The 24,516-nt window shown below is 38.0% G+C and overlaps 2 protein-coding genes across 5 annotated transcripts in view; one reads left to right on the forward strand and one right to left on the reverse strand.

Annotated features, from left to right (window-relative positions):
- The window catches only part of CFAP69 (cilia and flagella associated protein 69), a 72,251-nt gene extending 54,820 nt beyond the window's left edge, over positions 1 to 17,431 (forward strand). For 2 of the 4 annotated variants that reach the window (XM_049893626.1, XM_049893627.1), the window contains exons 17-23: positions 4,514 to 4,706; positions 5,888 to 6,025; positions 6,609 to 6,685; positions 7,283 to 7,480; positions 10,353 to 10,439; positions 11,776 to 11,880; positions 12,591 to 17,431. In XM_049893626.1, the coding sequence (XP_049749583.1) occupies positions 4,514 to 4,706; positions 5,888 to 6,025; positions 6,609 to 6,685; positions 7,283 to 7,480; positions 10,353 to 10,439; positions 11,776 to 11,880; positions 12,591 to 12,761 (969 nt within the window). In that variant the 3' untranslated portion in view covers positions 12,762 to 17,431. Of the gene's footprint in view, positions 1 to 4,513; positions 4,707 to 5,887; positions 6,026 to 6,608; positions 6,686 to 7,282; positions 7,481 to 8,424; positions 9,299 to 10,352; positions 10,440 to 11,775; positions 11,881 to 12,590 lie in introns of those variants that run through there. The other 2 variants (XR_007518422.1, XM_049893628.1) reach the window with 2 other exon arrangements.
- A 513-nt stretch (positions 17,432 to 17,944) lies between these two features.
- On the reverse strand, positions 17,945 to 20,431 carry FAM237B (family with sequence similarity 237 member B). The gene is made up of 3 exons (XM_049893649.1): positions 20,374 to 20,431; positions 18,478 to 18,871; positions 17,945 to 18,013 (listed from the first exon to the last, which is right to left on the reverse strand). Exons 2-3 carry the CDS (start codon positions 18,866 to 18,868, stop codon positions 17,979 to 17,981), a joined length of 426 nt encoding a protein of 141 aa, XP_049749606.1. The 5' UTR covers positions 18,869 to 18,871; positions 20,374 to 20,431; the 3' UTR covers positions 17,945 to 17,978.
- Between the last annotated feature and the right edge of the window lie 4,085 nt (positions 20,432 to 24,516).

Here is a 24,516-nt window from a genome sequence, read left to right on the forward strand (position 1 = left end):
TTTCCCTGATTTTTCTGTTACTGATTTCCACTTTTATGGCCTTGTTGTCTGAGAAGATGCTTTGTAATATTTCGATGTTTTGGATTCTGCAAAGGTTTGTTTTGTGACCTAACGTGATCTATTCTAGAGAATGTTCCATGTGCACTAGAAAAAAAAGTATATTTTGCAGCTGTTGGGTGGAGTGTTCTGTATAGGTCTATGAGGTCAAGTTGGTTGATTGTAGCAATTAGGTCTTCTGTATCTCTATTGAGCTTCTTACTGGAAGTCCTGTCCTTCTCCGAAAGTGGTATGTTGAAGTCTCCTACTGTAATTGTGGAGGTGTCTGTCTCACTTTTCAGTTCTGTTAAAGTTTGTTTTATGTATCTTGCAGCCCTGTCATTGGGTGCATAAATGTTTAATATGGTTATATCTTCCTGGTCAATTGTCCCTTTAATCATTATGTAGTGTCCTTCTTTATCCTTTGTGGTGGATTTAACTTTGAAGTCTATTTTGTCAGAAATCAATATTGCTACTCCTGCTCTTTTTTGATTGTTGTTTGCTTGATATATTTTTTTCCATCCTTTGAGTTTTAGTTTGTTTGTGTCTCTAAGTCTAAGGTGTGTCTCTTGTAGGCAGCATGTGGATGGATCGTGTTTCTTTATCCAGTCTGAGACTCTCTGTTTCTTTATTGGTGCATTTAGTCCATTTACATTCAGTGTAATTATAGATAAGAATGTGTTTAGTGCTGTCATTTTGATGCCTTTTTGTGTGTGTTGTTGACAGTTTCATTTTTCCACTTACTTTTTTGTGCTGAGATGTTTTTCTTTGTAAATTGTATGTTCCTCATTTTCCTAGTAGTCGAATTTATGTTTGCTGAGTCGTTATGTTTTTCTTGGGTTTTATTTTGAGTTATGGAATTGTTAGACCTCTTTGTGGTTACCTTAATATCTGCCGCTATTTTTCTAAGTAAAAACCTAACTTGTATCGTCCTATATCGCCTTGTTTTCCTCTCCATCTGGCAGTTCAGTGCCTCCTGTATTTAGTCCCTCTTTTTGATTATTGTGATCTTTTACATAATGACTTCAATGATTCCCTGTTTTGAGTATTTTTTTCTTTTTAAAATTAATCTAATTTGTTTTTGTGATTTCCTTATTTGAGTTGATATCAGGATGTTCTGTTCTGTGACCTTGTATTGTGTTGTTATCTGATGATATTGATTTTCTGACCAAACAATTTCCTTTAGTATTTCTTGTAGCTTTGGTTTGGTTTTTGCAAATTCTCTAAGCTTGTGTTTATCTGTAAGTGTTTTAATTTCGCCTTCATATTTGAGAGAGAGTTTTGCTGGATAAATGATCCTTGGGTGGAAGTTTTTCTCCTTCAGTGCTTTATATATGTCATCCCATTGCCTTCTTGACTGCATGGTTTCTGCTGAGTAGTCTGAACTTATTCTTATTGATTCTTCTTTGTTGGAGAGCTTTCTTTTATCCCTGGCTGCTTTTAAAATTTTCTCTTTATCTTTGGTTTTGGCAAGTTTGATGATAATATGTCTTGGTGATTTTCTTTTTGGATCAGTCTTAAATGGGGTTCGATGAGCATCTTGGATAGGTATCCTTTTGTCTTTCGTGATGTCAGGGAAGTTTTCTGCCAACAGATCTTCAGCTATTCTGTCTGTATTTTCTGTTATCCCTCCTTGTTCTGGAACACCAATCACACACAAGTTATTCTTCTTGATAGAGTCCCACATGATTCTTAGGGTTTCTTCATTTTTTTTAATTCTTTTATCTGATTTTTCTTCAGCTATATTGGTGTCAATTGCTTTATCCTCCATCTCCCCCACTCTGCATTCCAATTCCTCAATTCTGCTCCTCTGACTTCCTATTGAGTTGTCTAATTCTGTAATCTTCTGGATTTCTGAATGCTGTCTCTCTATGGATTCTTGTAGCTTATTAATTTTTCCACTATGTTCTTGAATAATCTTTTTTATTTCTTCAACTGCTTTATCAGTTTGTTCCTTGGCTTTTTCTGTAGATTGCCTTATTTCATTTCTGAGGTCATCCCCGATGTCTTGAAGCATGCTGTAAATTAGTTTTTTATATTCTGTATCTGGCAATTCCAGGATTGTATCTTCATTTGGGAAAGATTTTGAATCTTTAATTTGGGGAGTTGTAGAAGCAATCATGGTCTGCTTCTTTACGTGGTTTGATATCGACTGTTGTCCCTGAGCCATCTATAAGATATTGTAATGGTTTATTTTATATTTGCTCACTGAGACTTATCTTGTTTTGTTTTCTTTCAGTGTACGTAAATGGGCTACTAGATTGCCCTGTCTTGATTGTTGTAGGCTTTGAATCACTTGTGTCCTCTTACCAGCTGGTTTGGGCCATTACCAGAAATATAAGCCTAAGAGTCCATTCACTATTCTTGAGTGGAATCTGATTTTGGGTCACCAAGTGTGTGAGGTAGACTGTCACCTATTCGCTTAGAGGAGTAGTGGTGATAGTTGTGTGCACCAGATTCTAGTAGCAGCAGGGGGTCACATTCCAGGGGGGGCAGGATGCTGACAGGCTTCCCCCAAGTGCCAGTGAGGTAGGTGTGTCTCTATTCCTAAAGCACTTTGGTTGGTGGGCTCTGCAGCTGTACCTTAGGCACCCAGTGCATGTACCTCTACAGATTGGTAGATGTCACTATCCTCAGACCCCTGTGGCAGGAGGTTAGGTGGTTTGGGTGGAGCTTCAGCCCTCAGTTCCCTGTTGTGGGTCAGTGAGGGCTCTGTTTAATAGGTGGAGATATCAGACCTGGGAAACTTGTTTTTCCAGTAATCCACTAAAACAGTTACAGTGAGATCCCTATCAGAATTGCCTTTGCATTATAATAGCCACCTTGTTCCCTGTAGGGATGAAAGCCCGAGACTGTGGATCTCAAATGCTTGGCTGGAGCTGGCTCTGTATTTTTAGTCCAATTTTGGGAAGTCAGGGAAGGATTCTTGGTCCCTGGGTTTTTTGTAGCTGCTTTTCTTTCAAGCCAGGAGAATGGATTAGGAAAAGACAAAACAAACAAAGAAAAAAAAATCCTCAGAGCACTTCACTCTCTGGCCCAGGAAATTCCAATGTTAATGAAGCTGCCTGGGAAGGGGAGGGGAGGGATCAGATAGATAGGAGAGAGTAGCACCCTGGAATATAGACAAAGTTTCTTATCTTGCTGGGATGACTGTTTTATCTGAGATTCCCAAGGGGCACGTGGACTGTGTGCACTGGCTGGGTAGAGATTGCCTCTGAGGGTCAGGCCTGCGTCCCGTGCTTGCGCTGTCTCAGGAGCCATGGTTAGTTCCTCTGCTCCCAGTCCAAAGCCGAGCACCAAGGTTCCCTGGCTGGGACACCGCACTCCAGGCTCCAAAACCAGTCACTGCCTCCTGGTAACTTCTCCTCCTGTCAGCCGCGTCGCTGCGCTGCCTTCGTGCACTGGCTGGGCTTCCCCCGAGGTCACTTCTGTGGGCTAGGGCTGCTTCCTGTGTTTGCTTTAATGAAGTTTTTATATCAACTTGGTCCTTGTCATTTGCCTCCTTCTCTAGAAAATAAAGTACAGGAATAAAAACTCAAAGCTTCTGATTATTACCATTCTGTTTAAATATTTATTTAGTGTGCACTGATAATAATTGCTAATAATGGCTAAGTGTTATTGTGGGCTTATTATGTGCCAGGCAATCTCATGTAACTCTTCATACTAACCCTCTGATGCAGGTAATACCCTTCATTTTATAAGAGGAAATTGATAATGTGTTGCAATACAAACAAAACATTACATGTTTCCTTTGCTATATTCTATTAGCAGTAAACTATAAGAATTAGTCAACAAGAAGTATTTCACGTAGAAACTGTTACTATGTGGAAGCCGTTGCTCTGGATGGAATTTTTTATACCTAAATTTTGGTTTGGTGAAAACTAGTTGTAGAAAAACAAAGAAAATATGCTTGATAATAAGAATTTTCCTTAAGTGCTTTCTTATGGCTGCTGGTATTCAAAATATTTATAAAATTATACCTGATTTGTTTTATTTTTGTATGTGGCTATGACTTGCAGCCACCATTAGTTATTTTCTTAATAGCAATGAAGTTATAGCTAATAAGAGTCTTTACAGACTAGAATAAAGCATGTAAATTTGAAAGATCCTATAATTACAGTGCACTGTATATAACACTGTTGACCTTGCCGCACTTAAACACCTTCACTTGTTTTTGCAAATCTCCCTTCTCCAAATCAAAAAATTAATTACACTTTTGGTCATGACATTTGTTTAAGACTGCCTCAGGGCTGTATTGAATCTGTTTCCTTTTTATCCTTTTGAATTTCTAATATTTAAAAATGTACTCATTACAGTGGGCATCTCCTTTATAGGATGTTGTTCCAAATCTTATTTAATTAGACTCAGAGTTTTATAAGGCAAACATTTAGAAGTAATTTATTCATAATGCAAGTTTTTTTTTTTTTGAAGGCAATATTTCTTGCAACTTTTTTCCTTTTCTGTTTCCTTTCTGTAGCTGAACCAAAAAAAATTCTGTAATCTAATACTTGGAATAATGGTTGAATTTTGTGATAATCCCAAAACTACAGCTCATGTCAATGCTTGGCGAGGGAAGAAGAACCAGACAGCTGCTAGCCTTTTAATTAAATTGTGGAGAAAAGAAGAAAAAGAACTAGGAGTAAAGCGTGATAAAAATGGGAAGATAATAGGTAAGTGTATCTGTAATTGTTGGCCGATGCAATTCCATGAATATCTTCAAAAGAGAATTTTAAAAGACACTTGGAAAGTATGAGGACTGTCACCCCTTTGTCTAAAGTTCTTTCACAGGGTTTGAAAACTTGCAATCATAAATTCTGAGTGATTAGGAAAAAACTAAGTAAATTACTAGCAGGTTCATATTTTTATAGAATATTGTTAAGAAATGGTATTTGATTATATTCTTTAACACAAAAAAACTAACAGTACCTCCTGAAGAAATTTCTTTGGGCTCCCTTTTACTTACGCAGGTATTGAGTAATGTTTCATTTACCAATAAAATTTTGGGATGTAAATAGAGTGCTTTGAAAACAGTTTTTATAGTATTTTGTACATCCTTGCTGATATTTGTTTACACAATTATTTTTTACTATGAGAGAAGAAATTATTTTCTAAATAAAAATAAACTCAAATGTTCCTAAATTTTAATTCCTGGATTCTAAATTAATGGGACTTATAATTATCCTTTCATATATTCTACAATGCTACATTATATTTTCTAAACCTTTTAAAATTCTTAGTTTCATTTAAATTCTGTTATTATTTAAGTGAAAATACTTTTAATTTCTGTTTCTATTTTTTAATTTCTGAGTTTTGATTTACAACATCATAAAAGAGTTGTTATATTTATAGTATACTCTGTAGTATACTGTGTAGTTTGTTGTCTTTATATAGTAAACCGGAGCCCTGGTGGCACAGTGGTTAAGTGATAGGGCTGTTAACCAAAAGGTCAGCAGTTCTAGCTATGGGTCGGAATCAAGTCACCAAGGCAGTGAATTTTTTTTACAAGATACAGTAAACTAAAGCAAAGGAGGCTACATCATTCTGAAAGTGAAATTATTTAATTTCTGGATCTCAAAATGAAAAGGTATTTACAACAAAATTTTTACTTTTTAGAGAAATTTTTCAAAATTTTCATATTACAAACAATAAAATGGAAAACTTTCCATTTTGCCACAAAATGGGGGAGAAATAAATAATTGCTAACTTTAAAAAGAATAACCATGTACAAGGCATAATTTTACTCTGTGCTAATATTTCTACATATTTTATGTTGTGTAGATTAAAATCTCAAAATTTAGCATTTATTTCCTATTGTTTTAACTTCTGTGTTTTCATGATATCCAATGATTAGATACAAAGAAACCTCTATTTACTAGTTTTCAAGAAGAACAAAAAGTCATGCCACTGCCTGCCAACTGCCCTACGGTTGCAGTTATGGATGTTGCTGAGAATATCAGAGCAAAAATTTATGCTGTGTTGGGCAAACTAGGTAAGAAGTAACTCATCAAAATCACGAGAGCTTCTCTGTTTGGCTGAATATGCCAGTTGACTTTGGTTTGTGATCTGTTTTTCGAACATGATGAATAAAATTCCTTTATACTATAAATGCATGTCCCACTGCTACCTCAAAGCCCAGACTGCACCCCTGACCAATTAAATCAGAATCTCTGCATGTAGGGCCCAGGCATCAGTATTTTTTAAAGTTCCCCAGGTAATTCCAGTGTGCACCCAAGGTTAAGAAATATTAAATAATTAGGCCGAAGTACCAGAAGTCTAATCAACTGAGTTTTTAAAGTCCTTGCTTCCTATAAAGAAAAAAAATCCCCCACTCTTCTGCTTCTAAAAGTACAACACCATTGTCTGACCACAGCACAGAAAGAAAAGGTGACTGGATAAGGATAGCCTGACAGAGGTTTGCTATATAGGAGGAAGCCAGGTGCTCACAAATATAGCTTTTTCATAAATCAAGGTGAAATCAAAAGTGACTGTTTGCACTGTTTTTATGATCGATATATACTTCTTGGAATCACTTGCTCTGTTAAAGTAATTGCCTTTTTATACACTTTGTTTAGATTTTGAAAATTTGCCTGGCTTATCTGCGGAGGATTTTGTCACGCTTTGTATCATACATAGATATCTTGATTTTAAAGTGAGTACCTTCTTTACAACTTTGCTATTAAAATTTTATCTGGCAAAAATAAAATAGGAAAGAAAAAATCTATAGTTTTGAGCAATGATCCACATACTGTGTTGCTTTTATTTTCCATTTTATATCTGATACTGCCCATAGAGTTGTTCAGGAGACATACCATTAATTGATCAGATATTTTCTAATTATTAGTTTATGAAAGATGAATGTTATTGACATAGAGCTATTCAGAAGCTTAACCAAATTTTTAAATATATAGTTTCTTTTCTTTACAGAGCACTAGGAACTAGAATTAAATAAATAATTACTTTATTAAAATAAATTATTAATACTTATTAGTGTTTTTGGAGCCCTGGTGGCACAGTGGTTAAGAGCTCGGCTGCTAACCAAAAGGTTGGCAGTTCGAATACACTAGCCACTCTTTGGAAACCATGTGGTGGCAGTTCTCTGTCCTGTAGGGTCACTGTGAGTCGAAATCAACTTGGAAGCAACGAGTTTTGTTTTTTGTTGTTGTTGTTGTAAGTGTTAAACAAAGGATTACCTAAAATGGTATTATTTACTTCTGGTTAATTATAAACATAAACTTTGTTATCACAGATTGGAGAAATATGGAATGAAATATATGAAGAAATAAAATTAGAAAAGTTAAGACCAGTCAGTACAGATACAAAAAATTTGGAAGCTATTACAACAGCATCAGAAAATATTGGAAAGATGGTCGTTTCTCTGCAAACTGAGATGATTGAAAGCCAAGCACGCCAAGACGTACAAAATGAACAAAAAGTATATACAAAAGTAAGCCACAGATACCGTTGAAGCACTAAATATTCATTTCATTGTATAAACTAGTTAAGATTATCCATAAAATATATTTGCCTTACCTGTGAATGTTTCAGCACTTGGTTTCTCTTACACTCATTTAGTTTTTGTGTAGCTTTTAAAGAAATCATGGAGTAAAGAACTTCGAATTCAGCTACTACTTGTAATGCTGTATATTGCATTATAATTTGTTTTCAACAGGCTTCCGTTTTAAAAGGTAAAGAGATACCTGAGACACTTCCATTTTTTTGAAATGCAACAGGTTCCAAAATTGTGACATATTTAAGTTTATGTTGTTGTCAGGTGGCATTGAATCAGTTTCTATTCATATCAACCCTGTGTACAACAGAAGGAAACATTGCCCGGTCCTGTGCCATCCTCATAATCGCTGCTATGTTTAAGCCTATTGTTACAGCAACTGTGTCAATCCATCTCATTGAAGGTCTTCCTCTTTTTCACTAACCCTCTGCTTTACCAAGCATGATGTCCTTCTCCAGCGACTGGTCCCTCCTGATAACATGTCCAAAATACACAAGATGAAGTCGTGCCATCCTCGCTTCTAAGGAGCATTCTGGCTGTACTTCTTCCAAGGCAGATTTGTTTGTTCTTCTAGCAGTCCATAGTATATTTAATTTTCTTCACCAACACATAACTCAAAGGCATCAATTCTTTGGTCTTCCTTATTCATTGTCCAGCTTTCACATGCATATGAGGTGATTCAAAATATCATGGCTTGGGTCAGGTGCACCTTAGTCCTCAAAGTGACATCTTTGCTTGTTAACACTTTAAAAAGTCTTTTGCAGCAGAATTTAAATATATACATTTAACAAATTATATCTGATAAAACGGTCTATCTCTAAGACTATATACATAACCTCATTTAGAGATAAAGTTGACTCACTTCTCTCCTTCTATGATAGGCCTTTATTGGTATGCTAACCTTAGGCATACCGTAAAGAAAACAAAAATCCTCACAACTGGACCAATAAGAAACATCATGATAAATGGAGAAAAGATTGAAGCTGTCAAGGATTTCATTTTACTTGGATCCACAATCAATACCATGGAAGCAGCAGTCAAGAAATCGAAAGACGCATTGCATTGGGCAAACCTGCTGCAAAGGACCTCTTTAAAGTGTTGAAAAGCAAAGATGTCACCCGGAAGACTAAGGTGTGCCTGACCCAGGCCATGGTATTTTCAGTTGCATCATATGCATGTGAAAGCTGGACAATGAGTAAGGAAGACCGAAGAAGAATTGATGCCTTTGAATTGTGGTGTTACCGAAGGATATTGAATATACCATGGACTGCCAAAAGAACGAACAAATCTGTCTTGGAAGAAGTACAACCAGAATGCTCCTTTAAAAGCAAGGATGGTGAGACTGTGTCTTACATACTTTGGACATGTTGTCAGGAGGGATCAGTCCCTGGAGGAGGACATCATGCTTGATAAAGTACAGGGTCAGGGGAAGATAGGAAGATCCTCAACGAGGTGGATTGACACAGTGGCTGCAACAGTGGGCTCAAGCATAACAACGATTGTAAAGATGGTGCAGGATCGGGCAGTGTTTCGTTCTGTTGTGTATAGGGTTGCTATGAGTCGGAACCCACTCAACGGCACCTAACAACAACCATAGGCATATTAATAAGCTTCATCCTCACCTTAGTGCCAAGACACTTAACTCTGAGCCTGCAGTAAATCACCGGTCTCTGACTTTAGCTGATCAGAAAAAGCCTTCTGGTGTATTCAGCTGGAACGCTGAATACGTCAGAAGTTTTTGAGCAAGTGGGTTAAGTGACTATTCAAATTAACTTGTCCAAAGATATGAAGATAATGTAGATTCTCCTCTTTTGCTCTATGATCCTTTATGACTACAGTTTTTAAAACCCTTTCAAGTCATTTTCAGTGTGTTTTCTATTGCCTGAGCTTTTCAAGTAGACTATTAAATGTTTATTTCTTTAGCTTAGTAGGTATTCTCTCTGCATCCGGCTATGAATTCTGCTCCACCTTAGACACCTGGTTGTTTGAAAGATTTTATTGCATGGATGCTACCCTTTAAACCCATTATTCTTCTTAAGTAGTCAGCCCCATTGGCAAGTTCTGCTGCCTTGTTAGTTCTGTCAAATGGTAGAATGTCTGCTGTGTTTGACTGGCTATTGTTGATTGTTATCATGGCTCTGACTCCACTTATTTTTTAGCCATTGTTTTACTTGTGAATTCTTAGGTTCATCATTTCAACTTAATAGTATATTGTACACCAACCAACAGCATGTGTTTTCTGATTATATGTTTAATGGATAGCCTGTTGAGAACTATAGTTTTTGCAGTTATTTTTTAGTGGTTATCTCCCTAAATGGTGTCACCACAACGAACTTAGTACTCTCACAGAATTGCTTGTCTTGCTACAGTCATGAATTAGAAGTAATTTTACAACATAATCTTGACTAAATTATTATCAGCGGCCAGCAGGAATCTCTCTTTATTTTCTCCTATGGATTTGCTGTTCACACAATTGCTGTTAGGTCATTTAAATAGCTTGTTCTTGATTATAATCTGTTTTCACAAGTGCTAATCATGTTAAACAAGAAGTCTTGCTGAGAGTGATTGTTATTAAAATAGCAAGTTTTTCATTATATTTCATAGAAAGCTGTTCAAACCGTAGCCACATAACTAGCAAAGGATTTTTTCCAGTTTAAATTGGATTCAATGAATACTATCATCCTTTTGCTGGGTGGCCTTAAAATTTATCTTGGCAACATCTAAGAGCATCCTTCAGAATAAGGGCTTTCAAGTTTTTTGGTGTCCTTTCGTAGAAACTGGAACTCTTTAATTATCTTTCTCATTTCAGATACAAGCCACACACAAGCAAAGAGAATTGGCTAATAAATCATGGGAAAATTTCCTGGCTAGAACATCAAATGCTAAAACTTTAAAGGTAAGTTTTTTGTTTTTGTCTTTTAAGTATCACAATGCCCACAAAAAATAACCAACTCTGTTTTGTTGGCATTTTAAGGAATGAATATTCATTCACATTTCTCTGCCGACCTTTCTGTAGAATATCAACACTATTATATCCTTATATGCAATTTAACATGATAACTGAAACTACCCATTTTCACAGTTACAGAAGATGCTACCCTGAGTTTCACTTGGTTTAGTATTGGGAAGCTGTGGTTTAAAAGTGGTGTTCCTGAGCTGCATAAAGGAGATAATAGTTAACCAAGAAATCAACAGGAGAAAGCGCCTGCTTTCTGTTCCGAACCTTCTTATTCACTGATTTATTTTGTTTTTTGTAAGAAGGCAGGGGGGAATATTATCCTTATTATCCTCTCCCCAAGGGTTTTACTCCTTCATGACCCTAAAATACATGTATCCCAAATTCCTTTGGGATAAACATGACATTTGAAAAGTGTGATGAGTTGCTTCAGTTATAAGCTAAAATCTCACCTAAAAACTTTATAATCCTAATTGTTCACTTGAAATATGTGAAAAGCTCCTTGAATCTCCAAAATCTCATTACTTTTTCCAACTTTTCCATTAATACTTTAGATACACTTTTACCTAATATTAGAATTCCTCCTCTAGATATGAAGTTGTTAAATGTTACGTTAGTCCAAGAAAATAGTGAAACCATATTAGGGTAGCAAAACCAAAGTTAAGAACAAAATCACTCAAGATACCATGTATCCACCTTTTCATTAAAAGGTCTTCTCAACTTTAGCTACAAAATATCCTCAGAACCTCTGTCATATTTAAAGAATAGTTAATGAAAATCAGCCTCTGCCCTTTCAGATCATTTGTTATGTCGCATTTCACCTATTTTAGTGCAACTACTGCATTTGAATATAACTGCGACAAATTATATGGTTTATATTGTTCTGAATATTTGACACATTTAAGTGTGCTGAATTAGTATTTATGTAAAATATATTGAAAATAGGCATCACCTGATGTAAATTAGTAGCTTTGTATAACATGCTAAAAATTGAACCTAATTTCTTTAGTACCTGCTTTACTCTTTGGTCCTATATGACTGGTACCCTGGGAAATCTCAGTAACATTTTCTGGTAAGTGGCGATTCTTCAGTGCACCAACGATATAACGTGCCAGCAACTGTCTTTCACCTAAATGAGTAACTGCAAATTCCAGGGCTACCTAATCAACTGCCACCATAAGACAGACACAATTAAAAGTATTTTGTATATCTCAATGTAAGTAGCATAGTTTACTAGAAATTAATCTTATTTTCTTCCTAATTTAAAAATCTTCAGAAAGCAAAAAGGCTTCAGGAAAAAGCCATAGAATCCTCTAGACAAAATGAGCGACCACAAAATGCAGTATTTCATCGGACAGAGATTAAAGGCCTTAACACAACGGTAAGATTTTTTTTTTCTCCCTAACTCTTCTTTTTGGAAACTCTGGTGGCATAGTGGTTAAGAGCTACAGCTGCCAGCCAAATGGTTGGCAGTTTGAATCTACCAGGTGCTCCTTGGAAACTCTATGGGGCAGTTCTACTCTGTCCTGTAGAGTCACTGTGAGTCAGAATTGACTCAACGGCAACGGGTTTTGTTTTTCTTTTTTTTTTTTTTTTTAACTCTTCTTAATAGATATTAAATTTAGTCCCCAAAGAATGTTATTTCTACAGGGGTTTCATCTCTTTTTTTTTTACTATTCAGATTTCACAGAGTTCAGGCATATCAATCTCTAAGGTACATCCACCCTCACCCAGTGCTGGTCTACACCAGAACTAGCACTCTGGGATGGCCATAAAGTGCTACAAGCACTAAGTCAGAATATATCCCTGCAGGTCTTTAACAGCAAATATGTGGTGCTGCCTATGCCTGGCAAAAATGGATCCATGCCATACTCCAGGGTTTCTAGCGTTGTCTTCTGGGCATAATTTGCACCAGGTTGCACAGCTGATTGATAAGCAGTAGAAGTAGAACGCAGACCCACTTTTACTGGCTCCAAAGCTCCTAATCTTTGCATTATGCCATGCCGCATAAGCTGAAGGGTGGAATGAATTTTTTCCTTACTGAAGAAAGTTTTAAATGGACTTTTAGATATTTACATTTTACTTTTTTAGGTTTCTTCTGGTCGGGTAGTAACAGTGGAAAGCACTCCTGCCCGAATAATAGGAGGACCCCTGGCTGACACAGATATTGCCCTTAAAAAACTGCCTATTCGAGGAGGAGCCTTGCAGAGGGTGAAAGCAGTTAAAACCATAGATGAGCCAAAGAAGAGCAATCTGACATGAAATGCTCCAGAACCTTTTTACAATAAATTCTGCTTATAATTTTCTAGTTAAATATATCTTTATATACAAATGTAAATCGAATATTTTAGGATAGATATTTCAGTAAAATACTATGTATGAAAAAGTAAAAGTAAGCACATATAAATTATTTTTATTGAAACTATCAACATATAGTCTCAGAAGAGTTGTCATCAATTTCTCTGGAAAGATTACAAATTCTCTTAATTAAAATTGTGAAACAATATTGTATCAATTAGGACTCTTGGTTGCAAGTGAAAGAAGAACCCTACTCAAATCGGCTTAAGCCAATATATATATATATATATATTTATTACAAGTTCTGTATCTATCAAATCTAGAAGTAATTTAGACTATAGACATTGTTGAAGCTAGGGACCGAAGCTATGTGAGTAGTGTCTTCTCCTTTCCCAGCAGCTTCTGGCTCACATTCTCTGAGGTTCGTAATTGGATGAGAAGCATGTACGCCTGTCTCTCAACAGTCTCTGCAATGGCCTCTGTGCATCTTGGGGCTCCTAATTGGACCATGTGCCCACTCCTGAGCCATCATTCACCGTGACTTTGGGCAGATCTGAGAATGTCTATTCTTGGAGCCAGAAGCAGGCCAACCCCATCCGAAGTATATAGATTTGAGAAAGAAAGTGGAGGTGACCTAAGGTACTGGCTGAGGGAAATATGTATGAATACCAAGTGGTAAAAATAAGTAAATCTGCAACAAATATATTGGCCAAAGTAAAATAAGCTATCTCTACTATAAAAATGTAAATGTTAGTCATGAAGTGAGCAACAAAAAGTACAGGTGAGATATATGTATGCATACACACACACAGGAAATTCTAATGCTACTTCTCATTTTTAATGGGAAAGGCAGAGGATGGAAATGTCCTCCCCCACCTTTAGTGGTGGTATCTGACAAAGAATAGGAGGCAGATGCCTTAATGCTAGATGTACAGCAAAATCTTTTTGCTGGCTGCCGTTATGAGGTTTCATAGCCTACCCATATCCACCCTTAGCAGCCGAGCGTGGTAACTGTTTGCACCACCCAGGGACCAAGTGTGATAGCAGCCTCAGCTCCTAGCAGCCTCTCCCTTGAGCTCTGCAAATGCAACCACATCCTGGGCCCAAAGGGAAGATTGGGTCAGCAAAATACTATGCAGGGAATGCTAAACACAGACAACATGTTAAAGTAATTCAAATATATTTGTAACAATGATATGTCTTCTCAAACAGTGAGGCATAAATGTTATTACATGAATATAACCAAGGTATAGAAATTAAATTGATATTATATACTTATTTGAATACCATTTTTTGTTTGTAATACAATATATCTCCAGATTGATGAATCAAAAGCAAACCTGTTGCTGTGGAGTCATTTATGACTCACAGGGACCCTACAGGACAGAGTAGAACTGCCCCATAGGGTTTCCAAGGAGCAGCTGGTGGATTCAAACTGCCGGCCTTTTCTTTAGCAGCTGAGCTCTTAACCACCGTGCCACCAGGGCTCCAGATTGATCAAGGCTATCCCAGTTCAGATAACCTGTGGAACTTTCCCCTGCCACATTAATCTTAGGCATTGAGAAGGGGAAAAGTGAAACAGGGCAGGTTATAACCAAGCAGCCATTTAACAGGGCAAGAAATGTAGGTTAACGAATGGCGGGCAGTGATGTTGCTTTATCTAGATCTTGCACTTGGTAGACAGAAAATATCCGCCCATTGTGTCTATTTGCATATTCAGTTCCAGCGGCCATACAGTGAGCAAGTGAACCAGCCTGTCTGATGAGGTCACTAATTCTACTAGTTCTGTCTCTGCTCATCACATCCCATACTCCCACACCAACTCCTGAGCACCAGGGAATATGTTGCTTAACCTATCCAGCCTGACTGTGAGGGGTTGGTATCTTTTCTTCCATGAGTGAGTTGAGACAAAATTTCAAGCTTTCCAACTGAAATTTTTACTACTAAACTGAATAAAAAGAAAATCAAAAGGATAAAAATGATAGAGTTTAGTGAGCACAGATAAAAGTGGCTTCAATATTCCCAGTAAGAGGACTTTGTTACCATATGAGGGAGCTCATTCCATTGTTAAACTCTTTATTCTCAGATGTTTACTTATACTGGGTTAAAGCTAGTAAGTATTTGAATAGCTTTCATCCTCTGGTCTCTGGTATACCTTCTGGAGCACATATTATATTTCATATCAAAGCAAACAACTATGACGTCCACCCTAAGTCTTTTTCAGGGTCAAATAGCCCTAATTTCCTTAAGCATTCTTGTGGTACGGTTTCCTGACTTTATGAATTGGCCAGCCCATTCTGAAGTGCTACTATTTGTTAGTATCTCCTAAATTGACCAGCAGACCCAAACACAGATTTCTAGGTGTAGCAGGATGCATGCAGAGTATGAGACTACTCCCTCTCATTTTTATACATTTTCTGCGCATACCACTCAAGTTTACATTAGTTTCAATAGCAACCATGTTTGTTTATTGCTTGTATTTAGTTTACAGTCAAGGAAAAGATCAAGGATGTTTTCTGAGAGAAAAGCAGCCCCTGACATCTGGGAGCTGAGCTGGTACTACGAGGTCAAAATTCTATAGACACACCCAGTGCCTAGATCTCGGTTTCTAATAGCATTTTCCAATAAAAGGAACCAGGGCTCCTTGGAGAAGTGGCTGATTCTAGAATTTTCCTGTATACAATGGCATGATTTGTGCCAAAAACTGGGAGGGATTTATAACAGAACATGATATCTAACTACCATCAAAAAGGCTTCAGATGAACTGCTTTAAAACCAGAATGTTCATTTTTGGCAACTGCCCTCCAGTATTAATTGACTATTTTTAATAATCCAATGTGGCATTTCAACTCAATTAGGAGAACTAGGAAAACATTTTGTAGTTAACACCTTGGAAGGCTAACATTCCACTGAATTCATTAAAACTAGAAGTTTATCAATGCAATAAAATCTTTATGATGACTATGGGTGATTGATGACAACTGATTGAACAATTTTTAAGCTAAAATTACTGTGATCTTGCTTATGGCACTAAACTTTTGAGCCTCAGTCATTCATTTGCCCACAGATTTTAAAAGCCGTGGAACTCTTTTCTCAGGAGAATCATGACCCTGTATCTCGAGGTATTCCTTCGGCTCACCTGCAGGCAATGAACTGGGCACTCCTTGGGTATCTGTCTATATTTATAAAAGAATATCAGCCCTACCCCTCCCATCAGTTTATTTTCTGAACTTGGGGATACACCCTTAATTGGCAACATAAAATATTTGCAATCTAGGAGTTTATTAGACTTACAAGTTCAGAATATCTGCTACTGTTTATCATAAAAAAAAATTTTTGTTATATGAAATAATATTTGTAAAAGAATACCTGAAAGTGATGCAGTTAAGTCATTAATATTAGCGATTCATTTTTTTTTAATTGTGTTTTAGGTGAAAGTTTATAGCTCAAGTTAATTTCTCATTCAAAAATTTATACACATATTGTTGTGACATCAGTTGCAACCCCCACAATGTGACAGCACACTTCTCCTTTCTGCCCCGGTTCCATGTATCCAATTGACCAGTTCCTCTCCTTTCCTGCCTTCTCATCCTGCGTTTGGACAGGAGATGCCCATTTTGTCTCATATATCTGATTGAACTAAGAAGCACATTCCTCACATGTATTATTTTTTGTTTTATAATCCTATCTAATCTTTGTCTAAATAGTGAGCTTTGGGAATGGTTTCAGTTCTGGGTTAACAGAGCATCTGGGGGCCACAGTTTCAGGGGTTCTTCCTGTATCTGTTAGACCATTAAGTCTGGTATTTTTAGGTGAATTTGAGCTCTGTTCTACATTTTTCTCCTGCTCTGTCCGGGACTCTCTTGTGTTCTTTCCCTGGGCGGTCATTGGTTGTAGCCAGGCACTATCTAGTTCTTCTGGTCTCAGGCTGATGGAGTCGCTGGTTCATTTGGTCCTTTAGTCCTTTGGGCTAGTATTTTCCTTGTGTCTTTGGTTTTCTTCATTCTCCTTTGCCCCAAGTGGGATGGGACCAATTGATGTATCTTAGGGGGACTTACTGTACTTGTTCAGTGTTGTTTGGGCTGTTTTTAAAATTGTTCGTATGTAATTAAGTTTGGGCGTGCTGGCATCAGTTTGCTGAGAAGGGAATCTGTCCTTGTAGGGATACATTATGCAGACCTGTACGAGAAGTTTCTATTGGTTCTTAGTCTTGGGAAAGGCTGGGCTTCTCTTGAACATGTGGTTTGGTTCTTATCAGCATTGTGAATCCTGAGATTGCTGATGAGCCCCTCTTCTTCTGAGTAGTAGGAAACTGAGACCAAATTTACAGCTATCCTCTATCAAAGGTATAGGCATTCAAAAGTATTAATCTAAACCATAACACTACATATTAGTTTCCTGTCTCCATTTGCCTACATTCAGTTTCCTCATCTGTTTCATGTTATCCAATTTAGTATATTTCTATAAAGCTTCCTATCCTTTTTGGAATAAGATGTTACATATAAACAACAAGCACAAAACTAGCTGAGCTAATGCCTAATACAAAAATTCTATCAGCGCATTTGAGTAAAATGAAGTTTCTTACTGCCTTTTTGTTTGTTGTTCTTTTTTTAGCATGATGAAAATAAAAATAAGAGCACCAAAATTTTTTGTTCTGTATTGCATAGAAAAATACTTTAATATATGATGGCTTAGTGATTAAGTGCACATTTCAGAAACCACACAATACACTACACCAAGATTAAATACTAGTTTTTAGGACAATACTGCCGTTACTTCTGGCACAGTTTTAAAGTCAATATGAATGTATAAGATACCTTATAAAATTGGTTACAATTTTATTCTATCGACTACTGTATTAAAAAATATTTTGTATTTACATTTTAAGTCGTGTTTTCTTTAAAACAAGGATGATTTTGGAAGATGCCTTCCGAATAAGAAATAAGTATTAACATTAACAAATTACCTGAAAAGATAAAAATGATCATTCAGTAGCAATAAAGCAATTACACACCAACAAAAATACAACCTTCAATATTAAACAACATTAATACTAAAGAATTAGAAATAACAATTTTGACAAATACTACAGGAAATATTTGACCTCCTAATTACTGACAGTGAGAGTTAAGCTTTTAGGATGATGTCATCTTGCTTGAGGTATTTTCCATATTCTCCCTCTTAAATGTAAAACTCACGTTTTGTAAAGTCCAGTCCTATAAGGTTAGAGAGAAGAAAGTAAGATTTAGGTAAATAAACTTCCTTGCCCCCTTTTTTACAACACTATTGAAAAAATTTATTTTCAAAAGTCTAAATACATTTCCAATGTTAAAAAATTTCTTCAGCAAATGTAGTATGAATAATTAGTGTTAAATGGCTTTCTTATAAGCATTCACTCAAAAAAAAAAAAGGCAACAATTCTAAAGACCTACAAAAACATATATTCCAAGAGCATTTGAATCAAGTATTTATACATCAGAGCTCTTCTGGCTTCTAAATAATATAAAATCAAAGCCTCTCATATTAAGAAAACTCTAAATATGGTAAATTTACTAACTTGTTAAACTCGAAAAAATATCAGAAAGATTGAATAATGAGCCTTTAGGAAAACTAAACTGCTATCCTTATAAGTACATACTTAAATTACCTGCTATTCTTATATCAGTACTATATGAATTACCTCCTGTTATCTTCTGTGGAAAATTATACTTGGGAGGCAACACCTGTCTTCTGCCCATTCCATGAGATCTTGAAATCAAGCAGTCTACATACATGTCCCAGAAATCCTGAGCTATGTTTAAGAAGACATTGTAATGTCTGGGCCGCTGGGATTTTTGCAGGAACAACATGAAATTCCAGAAAGCATCCACAGTATGCTCTATCTTAAGTTCCTTCAGCTCTATCACTGTCAAAGAGCAAGTGTTCCAACACTGGAGATCAATGTCTTCTGTGATTCCGGGGCTGACGCTGGCAAGCACTCCCTTTTGAAATTCAAAATCAGCATTAACCAGACTGATGAGCATCATGCAGCCCAATGGTATGTAGAACCATCTTACTGTGGCAGAACCCATATTCTATACAGAAAAAAAGGGGAGAAGATCATTTTTGCTTATACTTTACTTAGAAAACTACTCAATTACTCAAGGATCTATTTAAAATTTTAAAAAATATGTAAATATGTTTTCAATCAAGCCAAACTTGCCTCCTATGTACTGTATTTATTGGTTTTTCTCTAAGTTGCCTACTCCAGACCTTGCTTTGAAAGGATATTACAATTCAACTTGATTACCAACACTGTGATAAACAGTCTTAGGGAGCCACTGAAATCCAACAAATCATGTTTATGAAGATGTGATAGGTTCATTTCATCACAGACTGTTACAGCTGAAGGAACCTTAAAGAGCACGTGTTCCAACCCTTTCCCTTAGCTTAGACCAGTTCCTAGTGATTTGCCTCAATAAGTTTTCAGGTCTCCTGCCACCCCACCTGAGACTCCTACCACACCAAAATTCAACCAGATGAAACAAAATTCAGCCCGTTCTTTGTGTAAACATGAGAGAAAATTTTATTAAGATGTATGTTACCAGTCTGTTAACCCAAATAGTAATGGACCTCTCAAACACCTTTTTAAGTTTCAAAGCTACTGCTGCTTCCATTTTTATTCCTGACAAAGTTATTTGTCAGGCAGTACTGGTGGGTCCCTAGCTTCCTCAGGTTGCTCAGGAGTTGTTTGGAGATGAACACGCACACGCAACGGAGCTTGAAAACAGTAAAAGTGATGTAAGCTAATATGTGATGAAAAAAAAAAAAAGATGGTGCGGGGTCAATTACATTCAGCAAAATCTTGCCATTCTCTGTTTCTTTGCACAAGTTCCTTGCTGATTGATGACTCAGTAAATCGGCCTAAAGCACTTAAGTGGAAGCCTAGGAGCAAGTCGGCGTTGATTTGCCACAGAGCTCCTATCCAGGCTGGCACTGGAAATGTCTCTGACACACCTTGACAGCCAGGGTGGAGGGTGAGGTGGGGGAACAGATCAGACGACAGGTCTCACCTCCTTCCCCGTATACCGCCGTCTGCCACCTCCCCCCAAAAAGCTGGTATAAATAGAGGAAGCAAACGAAGCAAACCCAAGCTCAACTCGTTTCACAGCGTCAAAAAGTGTGCAGATTCCCCAAACTGAGCTGATAGTGGCCAATTTATAGTACAAGTTCTAAATGGAAGAGACTGTGTTGGGACGGAGAATTTTCTTGGCCATCAATTGCAGGTTAAGATCCCCGACAGTGCCCATGGCTCCGGGTTCTCTCCCTCAACACAGAGGAGGGAGCCTGAGCGGGAAATCAAGTACCTCTTTTCGGCGGCCAGGCGCGCGTCCCGGCGCGGTGTCGTGGGTGCGCCGCGTTCGCTCAGGGGACGCGGGACACGGGCGGCTTCTGCCCAGGAGAGACAAGCGGTATTAGCGCGAACCCGGGACGCCCCCGGCCCGTCCGGGGTCCCACCCCCTTCCCTGCCAGGCCTACCCCCGGAAGCAAGCGAAGAGGGGGGAAACACTCTCTACGGTCGGCCGGGAGCGCTCACCTGGCGCCTGGGCTCACTCCGCAAATTCCCGGGGAAAGCGCCGAACTTTCGCGGCCGCGCCGCACTCCAGAGCTGAGAGGCTCTGGTTGACCGATGGGGGGCGCTGCAGGACCTGCTGCGGCCGCGCGGGGCTCCAGAAGTCACCCGCAGGCGGAATCACGCTCTTTTTCTAGAGGCAGAGTCAGGAAGCAGAGTGGGTGGCCGCGGTCCCGAGGCCCCGCCCTCACCTTGCCCACCTTCTCAGACCCAGACCACGCCTCGGCCGCTGCTTCTGCCTCACTTGTCCTCCTCTCCCTTCCTTGTTCCTTCCTGAGAAGATGCACATCTCGGCAGTAGTCCATATACCCAGGCTATCTTTTCCTTCTACCAACCCAGTCCCATGCCCTGTTCTCCTGCCTAAAAAAGAAGAACAAAACAAAACTCTCATAAGGCTGTGGCCCCTATGAGGATTTAGGTAATTCTAAACCTCTCTGGCCGGTTCCAACCTCTAGCTAAGCACCACTTATTAACGCTAACACATGCAGAGATATAAACATGGTCTCCCCCCTAAGTTCACACTGTTTAACTATGGGCAGTTAATTTTCTTTAGCCTTTAACAGAATGAAGATTCCAGGCAAATCCCTTACATTGCATTCTGTATCTTCTTCATCACCCCTGGCCTTGACACGTTGTTGGGACTACCCTTGTGTTTATGTCTTACTGCTATGCCCAAACCCCAACATCAATCAATGGCTGGGGCTAGAACAGGAAGTCAGTCTAAACAGGAAATCCCTCTCTTTCTCCCTTTCCCTTTCCCTCTTCCTCTCTCTGTCTCTGGCATAAAGTATACATCGATAAAAGAAAGGTGAGAAGAAGTCGGAGGACTATGCCCAAATTTTTTGTTGTTAGGTGCTGTCAAGTCGATTCCAACTCATAGTGACCCCATGTGACAGAGTAGAACTGCTCCACAGGGTTTTCTTTGGATTCCATACATTCTGAATGGAACCAATGAAGGAAGGAGACAAAGAGCAATCAGCCTACACAAGCTCCGAGATGACATAATGTCAAAGAACAAAGGGAAGAAAGGTTGAAGAGCCGAAGAGTGCTGTAGAGTTATATACCATAGAGAGGGCTACAAGAATTGGACTTGAAGTAAAATTTTTCATTTAGCAAAAAGAAGGTACACTGGTAAAATTCAAAAACATATAACTTATTTTAAAATAGCCATGAAAAAATTCATGTAGAAGTTTAGATTTACCTCTTGGCTATTTGTAAATTCAGAGTACTATCTAATCAACCCACCTAATTTATCATTATAAACAAAACTAACTATGCAAGTATGTTTCCAGGCCTCATATTATTTTTATTAAGATCATCTTCACCATTAGCAACATATTCATTATCATCTTATCATGATCATCCTGCTACCAGCTTATTTCTGTTGTCCCCAGCCTTCATTTTTTAGTTATATCACACAGCAGCATCTGTCTCTTTCTCTCTGTTACTTTAGGTTCTCACTCCACTTCAAAGTCTCTTTCACTTAATTCAGCTTTGCCTCTGCAGTTCATTTTTCACTATATTACCTGTCGCCGCCACGTCAATTCCGCCTCATAGCAACCCTATAGGACAGACTAGAACTGCCCCATAAGGTTTCCAAGGAGTGCCTGGTGGATTCAAACTGCTGACCTTTTGGTTAGCAGCTGTAGCTTTTGACAGCTACTCTACCAGGGTTTCCTTCTTTATATTACTTAGCTTCTATTTGTGTATTACTGTATTTGTTGTCTTTTTCCCATAAGAACATGTAATCTCCCCTACTAGTTGATAAAAATATCATCTTTGTCTTTTTCCAATGCCTGGCCTATAGTACAAAGGACACTTAATAAGATACTTAATAAATATTTTTAATTTATTTCATATGCATGATATCCCTTCTACTTAGGAAATTTTTTCGGCTTTCTACCAGCCACATCCCTCTGGTCTTTCAGAACTCTAATGTTGCCTGTGAAGTTTTCCTGGCTTAATCAGGCCAGTAGCCCATCAATTTGCCCCATGCTGCCTACCTTCCAATCACGTAGGTAGAGGTCTGTCACACTTGTATTTATCCTGTTTTCCTTTATATGGCATGCTCCTCCAGGAAATGCTACCATCATCACTCCCCACGGAATTTAGAAGAGCACTCCACACACAGCGGGGACACATCGACTGACTAACGCTGAATACCTACAAAATGAATAATTTTTCAATTCATTGACTTTCTGACTCATTTTAATGAAAGACATTAATTTAAAACATCTACCATTTCAATTGCCTCTAGTGAACCTAATAACAATGTATTTATCAAAGTGTGATTCAATGACCTTGGAGAGAAAGAGAGCAGGAAATGAAGTTGAAACAAATGAATACCCTGCAGAGAAAAAAAGCGCTCATTGACTGCTGATAAATTGAAGGAAAAGGGGCATTCTTTTTTAAGGAACGGAAGGAACAAGATGAAAAAAGTATTGTCTCTGAGACAGGAGAAAAAAAGAAAGTTCAGGAGAGAAACTGAAAAAAGATCATTAATCCTTACGCCTGACTAAAAGGGCTATCAGTAGAAAATATTTGTTGTCATTGTTTGAAGGCAAGAAATAAAAATTTATCTTAGGATATGAGAGCTGAGGCTGGAAACATGCATAAATATCATGTATTCCAGAATCCTCATTTTACCTCTTCGCGTTATATTTTAGTGGTTGCTCTAAGGATTGCAGCTTTGCAATTGGTTGCTAACCCAGAGGTTGGCGGTTCAAATCCACCCAGCAGCTCAGCAGAAGAGAAGGCCTGGTGAATGGTTTCTTTAACAATAACAACCAAAAAAGTCCTATGGAGCAGTTCCATTCTGTAGCATGAGGTTACCATGAGTCAGGGGCCAACTCGACAGCAGCTATTAACAATAGCTCTGGAGGCAGGGTGGTTAAGAGCTCAGCTGCTAACCAAAATGTCAGCAGTTTGAATTCATGAGCCACTCCTTGGAAAACCTATGGAGGCAGTTCTACCCCGTCTTTTAGGGTTGCTATGAATCAGAATTTGTTCAATGGCAATGAATTTGGTTATCAAAACCATATATATATATCCCCTTAACTTTTCAAAAGACTAGGGTTAATGAATTGCTTCATGTAAAATTTTTAAATCTTGCAAGGTAGAGGTCCATTTACTCACTCTCCCATCCTTTTTGCTATAGTTGTCAAATCAATTACTTCTCTATATATTATAAACCCCATGATGCCAAAATTCCCATGCTCTTCATTTTTTTTCCCTGAAGATTTGGATTTCTATCAGGTTGCATTTCTCTTAAGCCTGAAGAAATTCCTTTAGCATTTCTTTTTTTAATGTATGTATAATTTATTTTGTTGTTGACAATATATACACAGCAGAACATAACACCAATTCAACAATTTCTACATGTACAATTCAGTGACATTTATTACATTCTTCAAGTTGTGCAACCATTCTCATCCTTTTCTGAGTTGTTCCTCCCCCATTAACTCACTGTCCCTTAAGGTTCCTATCTAAACTTCCAAGTTGTGGTTGTCAACTTGATCCCATGTAGATAGTTCTTGTCATGGATTAGACTGTGTCCCCCAACAATATGTATCAAATTGGCTAGGCCATGATTGATTCCTAGTATTATGTGGTTGTCCTCCATTTTGTGATCTGATTATCCTCCATTTTGTGATGTGTTGTAAATGCTAACCTATATGCCTGTGGTTATGGTCCCATTTGGGAATGAGCGGTCTGTTATGTTAATGAGAATTAGGTTATGTTCGTTACCGTTAATGAGGTAGGATTTGGTTGGGATGTATCTTGAGTCATCGCCCTTCACTGAGAGAGATAAAAGCAGAGAGAAGCAAGCCTAGAGAGGGGGACCTCACAACCAAGAAAGAAGAGCCAGGAGTGGAGTACGTCCTTTGGACCCAGGGTCCATGCATTGTGAACCTCCTTGACCCAGGGGAAGGTTTACACCAATGAGACAGGCAGCCTCAGAGCTCAACCCTTCTAAGAATAACCTGCTCTGGCTTATCCTCCTGTACAGAGCAGAATAGGCCACACATTTTTCTGAAATTGTCCTAGACAAGATAACCACAGAATGGGCCATAGCTGGCTTTGGCCAGTTTTAGCAGGTTTTCAATA

The sequence above is a fragment of the Elephas maximus genome, chromosome 8 (genome assembly GCF_024166365.1).
Source record: "Elephas maximus indicus isolate mEleMax1 chromosome 8, mEleMax1 primary haplotype, whole genome shotgun sequence".
Taxonomy (NCBI): Eukaryota; Metazoa; Chordata; class Mammalia; order Proboscidea; family Elephantidae; genus Elephas; species Elephas maximus.